The sequence below is a fragment of the Melanaphis sacchari genome, unplaced genomic scaffold (genome assembly GCF_002803265.2).
Source record: "Melanaphis sacchari strain LSU unplaced genomic scaffold, SCAv2.0 Contig95_pilon_pilon, whole genome shotgun sequence".
Classification (NCBI taxonomy): Eukaryota; Metazoa; Arthropoda; class Insecta; order Hemiptera; family Aphididae; genus Melanaphis; species Melanaphis sacchari.
The window spans coordinates 98,403-104,631 of NW_020271679.1; the positions used below are offsets into that span (position 1 = coordinate 98,403).

Genomic DNA, 6,229 nt, shown 5'->3' on the forward strand with positions numbered 1-6,229 from the left:
CGATGACGAATAGCCGGGGGAGGGGAGGCCGCCCAATGACGAAATGCACGAGGGATAATGATATTAATTATTGTTGTTATATATATATATGGGCGAGTGTACATGGAGAGTTGAGTGCGCTCGTGTGGTTGAAAAATCGTGTGCGTTTATGTTTTATGATCGTCCGGAAATCATTTAGCAGACGTATAACATCGCGATGTGAGTAATGAGGATAACGAGTGTTCGCTAAATATTACACGCCATTCGGACATTACACGCCGTATTTCGATTACCTATATTGAAACGAAGGGTACGGAATAACGAGTGCTGCCAAGACGAAAATCGCATACCATCGACCTAGACGTGTGTGTAGTGTGTGTGTATTTCCGACGGAAAGCGAAAGAAAATGTACTTTACATCGTATCGTCGTCGACGGCGGAACCGTTTGCGCGCATTACATCGTTACATCCGTGGTAACAGAATAGTTAAATAATTACAATGTCACGATACCGGTTTGTGCCGTTAAATAATAAAAACAGATACGAAATTGTACACACATCGTTCCACAGTACCTACGACCCTGTTCAACAGGCCACGTTTAAAAACGAATAAGACAGAAGAACGTTTGCAGCATATTATTCTACATTATAGTATATTATCGTGTATTATGGGTAATCGTTTTTACGTACGGGCTACGAGTATGGCCATTCAATAAATTGTCCTTTAAATCATTATGATATCCTATTTTTAACACATAACACAAAATGTTTGTTCAATATATTTATTTACTAAATGGTCCGTGTCTTCGTTATATATTGCGTACTTTATTAACAATTAAACATTTAAAGGCCACTTGAATGAACACACTTTTATATCTAATCTGAGAAAAAAATCGATAAAATTGTTTTTAAAAATAAATTTGTTATAGTTTTTTTTTCTTTTTAAACGAAACTAGTTTACAATAAAATTTATAATAATATACCTATAATCTATATAATATAATTACCTATATTATATTATAACTTAATCGAGTTTGTATTTAAATCTAAAAATGATTGTTGTTCGATACAGGTAACCCGAGACTAATTTTAAATTATAATTTATATTACAATAGTTTTAAGCCCTCTGTTGGACGAGTCGCTGCAAAGCATTCGAGATCCTCGGGACGTATTTATTATTTATAAAAAATAATAATATATAATACATAAATATTTTATTTAAGGGTAAGTATATATTTTATAAATACGTCCAAAGTTTCTCGATGTTTTTTGTTTTTTTGTTTTTAATGGACTATATTATACGCGTTTTAGGCAACAAAATAATTGTAAATTAGCTTGAAATCTCGACGTCGGTTACTACATATAATAATATATTATAATAATTAGATCATAACAAATTCGTAGGTAAGTATTAGAATTTTATGTTATATAATATGTGTTACTATATGATATATAGTAACAGTCATATCACACGAAATCGTATGTCATAAAGATTGACGAATTTTTGATGGTCACTTAGTATAGACGTTTATAATGGTAAACAAAAATACATAGCGTATAGTTAAAAATAATAAGTATCATCAAAATTCGCAGTAAATTAACGTTCAATTAACATATATACACATTAAATAATTGAGTGATATTCGAAGGTGATCGATAATAAAATAAGTGACTAGTTTGGTTTGATAATAAAATGCAAAATAATACTGTTTAATTTACGATAGAATTCTAGATCATTTCGAGTACGGGCATATACTTTAATAATAAATTAGGTATTTTATTAGATTTAGCTAAACTAATTAATATTGCAGGATCGATTGATTCGCTTAATTGATCCTAGACTAGACAATATTATAGTGATAATCATATTAGAAGTTATATATATATATATATATTTATATAATATATATACTATATTAGAGGCAACTCGTGAGTAATAATACCAATATGTAGACTTGTGCGTATCACATAACAATCATTTTTGTTTATTGCAGATTGTTCGTTAAAATTCTCTTCGAATCGATTTTCAGCTGTAAATACAATAAATAGGACGAATTAAAATATTATATTTATAACGTAGGTCAGCGGGTGTAATTAATAATGACAGTAATAGTATGTTAAACAATTCAACTTCTACCGATGGGTTTGGTTTGGGCACTCCCAAATTTCCATTTCCAAACTATTTAAAAAAAATACATAAAACACGTTCCTTAAAAGGAATAAAAGGCACGGATAAAACAAATCTTTGAGCGACGGCTCAACGTCTAATCACGATATCGGTTTAAATTGATATCGTATATTTTGAGATTTATTACTAAGACATCAATAATCTCTTAATCATTGAAAAATGTTTCACGAATTTGTAATAAAAAAATGGTAAATAGAAAATAATTTGGCTTTTGGAAATTATAACAATAATGATTTACTTGAAAAATTTCTTTTGATTACAAATAAACTTAATAAACATTTTTAATAATAATAAAAATAATTTTGAGTAATTAACTTATTAATAAAAATATTCGAAATTTGTTAAAAATTACAATAAATCTTAGTTGTATATAGTTTTATTCATCAGATTTCCTATACAGATCCTTAAAAATATAATGTTATATAGGTATACTAAAATATGGCTTAACTTTGCAGTATATAATTTGGAAATAATAAATGTAAATTGTTGGTAATAAAGATTTTTCTATCAAAAAAGAAAAATTAATCTTAAAAACATACATTACTCACCAGAGTTAAATGTTTTATTTGGTAGAATTATTATTATTTAGAAGAATCTGAAGATTGAGAAGAGGTGAATTTGTTCGGATTAAAATCAAAATTGACAAATGAGAACCCTTGAAATTCTTCTTGGTTAATAGATAAAGTTACATCCACAGGCACGGGTGTCAATACTGGTTCTTCCTTGGTAAACTCGGCATCAAAGTTCATCGCGTCTTTTTTATTTTTCTAACAAGGAAAATAAAATACAAAAATTAATTGATTAAGCAACAATTTTGTTAAAAGCGATTCCTAAAGATTTTACTATACAATATTATACATTATTAGTACATATATATGTAAAAATTACAATTTTTGGTTTGAAAGGCGGTTTAACACGACGGTTTTCTAAGGCGTCCCAATCTAAATCTCGAAAAAATGGATGAATTCTTATAGCCGATTCCAAGCCATCAGCCACCACACAGCCAAGACGTTTGTTACGGTTTTTTGTCATGAACTAAATCGATAATACAAATTTTATTGACATAAATATAAACTATAAAGCATTTATAGAAATCTAGTTTGTAATTCTGATAAAATATGAATTGGCCGTCAACGCACGAAACAGCTGTATTAATTACCCCTTTTAAAATGGACACGGCTTCTTTACTGAGCCAGACTGGATAAAGAACGTCGTCGTGCAAAATAGATTCAAAAAGATCGTCTTCGTTGTCAGCTTCAAATGGTGGTTGGCCAGCCATCATTTCGTACATAAGAACTCCTAATGCCCACCAATCGACACTTGCACCGTAGTTTAATTCTTGAAGAATCTAATTACATTTTAAAATTAATTAAAATAAAAACCATGATAACAGATTGGGAAAAAAATATTGGGCAATTTCATACTTCAGGAGCTATGTAATCAGGAGTTCCACAAAATGTAGTAGTGGTTACTCCGTCAACTATGCCTTCTTTGCACATTCCAAAATCAGCAAGCTTACAGTGACCTTCATTGTCCAATAATATGTTATCCAACTTCAAATCTCTACAAATTAAACCAAAAGATTACAAATTATGTAAGCTGATATATTACAATCAGGCAAGTTTAATAGTGTAATTATGTATACAGTGGGTAAATATTGGTGGACAATGGTTAATAGTACCAATTTTTTAATTCAATAAAAACACTTGGGTACCAACGTTATTACATGCAATTTCAGTTCACATGACAATAGAATTTTTTTTTCTTAAACAAGTATATTGAACTTATAAAATTAAATACAAAACCCTAAATACCAACTTAAATACTTACAGACATATTGTATATCTCATATTTGATATACTTTAAATTAACAGCGACTATATCAATTATTAAACTGCTAGTAAAATAGAAAATTTAAATAAAATAATATATGATCAAGTTCAAGTACTGCAGAAATTACATACCATACAGTTTTTATCGAATTTTGCACTATAATCGTAACTTTTTAATGAATGGTTTTAGACAAAATTCCAGTGATCGTCATTGCATTATAATGTGTTTTACTAACTAACTACAACAATTACAGTATTTTTGCATAAATAATATGTATATTGAGTCATTTATGAATTTACGTATTAAAAACTCATATCAGATAGAGATTGTTTCAACCAAAAAAACAAAAACTAAGGGTGTGCCAAAAAGTGTCTGTTTTTGATAAACCTTAAAGTAAATATTAATTAATTATATACAATTTTTTAAGGGGTTTGGTAAGTTTTCACCAGAAAAATGTTTCAGGTAAGTGACTACATATTTAAAATAAGTTTCTTTACAAACAAAAATACACCATTTCATATTTTCTTGCACGACAATAAAACTATTTTTGCATTATTTTCTATACTGTTCAACTGTACTACTTAATTATTTAATTATTTACTATAGGGTGTCTCTAATATTTAGACTTATATTTATTACCTATGATACGAAATAGAACAGGGACCATTCATTTTATTGAATTCATTACTTGTTGATTATTTAATTTTTACATTTTTTACTATTATTTTATACATGTATAACATGTTGATTATATTTAAATTATGTACTATATGCCAAGTGACGTTGTTATGCTCAAAAATACATTTTAATTTTTTTCTGAATTTTTCTATTTTTATTTCCGTAAAAATTGTAGTCGAGATTTCACAAATATATATATATTTAAATAAGCCCAATTGATTCATTCGTTTTTAATTTATGCGCTTACGAACGAATAGCATTTAATTCATATAAATATATATTATATGCATTGGATTTAATTAAAATTAGATTAAATTTTTTTTATGTAACATAAAACTAAAACAATTTTAACTACACCAACTATATATTTTAGTTGTCAATTTTTAAATCTGAATAATATGGGAAAAAAATTTGTATTTGTAAAAATTTTTCTCGAGTAGGAACGGACGTATGCACATCGATACGTGATTTTTACTTGCTATATTTCATGTGGGAGCTTACATTAGTCCCAATCTAGTATGGCACTAGACATAGTAATTTCAAAGTTTAAAACGATATAGTTCTACGGACACGTGGGTTGTTTCACATAATCATATGTTGGACCAACCAATGTGTTTATTATAAACGTATCAATGATCTTTGAACGGAATTACTTATTTACCTATAAACTACACCGTGCCGATGAAGAAACTGCAAAGCAAGTGTTACTTCTGCTGCGTAAAATCTGGCACGTAGCTCGTCAAATTTCCTAGCTCTCTGTATTTGAAACATTAGATCGCCACCGTTCACATATTCCATGACGAAAAACAAACGATCCTATATGAACACATAATCATGTCAATATAAATAATAACTCAAAAACAGAGCAAGTATTTAAAATCAAATTGACTACACGTCATACTTTAGTCTGAAAAGAAGAATGTAAAGCCGTTAAAAATGGATGTTTAGCAGCGAGAGCTAAAATGCGTTTCTCAGTCATGGTGCAATCGACGTCGTCGTCCTGCACAATCACGTCTTTTTTCAACACCTTCAGGACAACAGACACAAATAATCACGTTAACAATTTTATTCATATTGATATTATATATTACTCATAGAATAAAATATATGTCGTACTTTGACAGCGTAGACTTCATCAGTTCCTCGTTTTTCAGCTAACATCACTTTGCCAAAACTTCCTTTGCCCAGAACTTTTATAAAATTAAAATCTGTTACACTCATTTTTCGATTACCTAAGTTAAAACAGCTCATGCTTTGATTCAATTTGGACATTTTGTCACTACTTCGTTTGTCCTGCAAGGAATTCTTATCAGACATATTGTTCAACATATTGGTAGATTGTTGACTGAGATCACGGTGCAAACCACTTCCACTTCCTGAAACACTGCTGACGCTAAAACTACCATTTCCACCAGGCCAGTCAACATTTTTGCTGACATTCAAACCACAGCTTCGTAATGTATCTGCCATTTCCCGAGGATTAATGCCACAATTATTCGCGACATTTTTCACACATCTTCTGTGCACATTTAGAGTACAAACTTCGCATTGC

General features: G+C 29.4%; 1 protein-coding gene across 1 annotated transcript; it reads right to left on the minus strand.

Moving 5' to 3' along the window:
* Positions 1 to 1,234: 1,234 nt before the first annotated feature.
* On the minus strand, positions 1,235 to 6,223 carry LOC112603090 (calcium-independent protein kinase C-like). Its single transcript, XM_025351512.1, has 8 exons — positions 5,794 to 6,223; positions 5,579 to 5,704; positions 5,339 to 5,493; positions 3,591 to 3,729; positions 3,326 to 3,514; positions 3,055 to 3,201; positions 2,715 to 2,933; positions 1,235 to 2,008 (listed from the first exon to the last, which is right to left on the minus strand). The coding sequence occupies exons 1-7, from the start codon at positions 6,145 to 6,147 to the stop codon at positions 2,748 to 2,750; spliced, it is 1,296 nt and encodes a 431-aa protein (XP_025207297.1). The 5' UTR covers positions 6,148 to 6,223; the 3' UTR covers positions 1,235 to 2,008; positions 2,715 to 2,747.
* Between the last annotated feature and the right edge of the window lie 6 nt (positions 6,224 to 6,229).

Bases quoted from the DNA above. Each gene is read 5' to 3' on its own strand.
- LOC112603090 (XM_025351512.1), bottom strand. From the start codon at position 6,147: ATGGCAGATACATTACGAAGCTGTGGTTTGAATGTCAGCAAAAATGTT. The intron at 3,515-3,590 runs GTATGAAATTGC...AAATGTAATTAG, and splicing joins CTGATTACATAGCTCCTGAA to ATTCTTCAAGAATTAAACTA. The intron at 3,202-3,325 runs GTAATTAATACA...TTATCGATTTAG, and splicing joins CCGTGTCCATTTTAAAAGGG to TTCATGACAAAAAACCGTAA.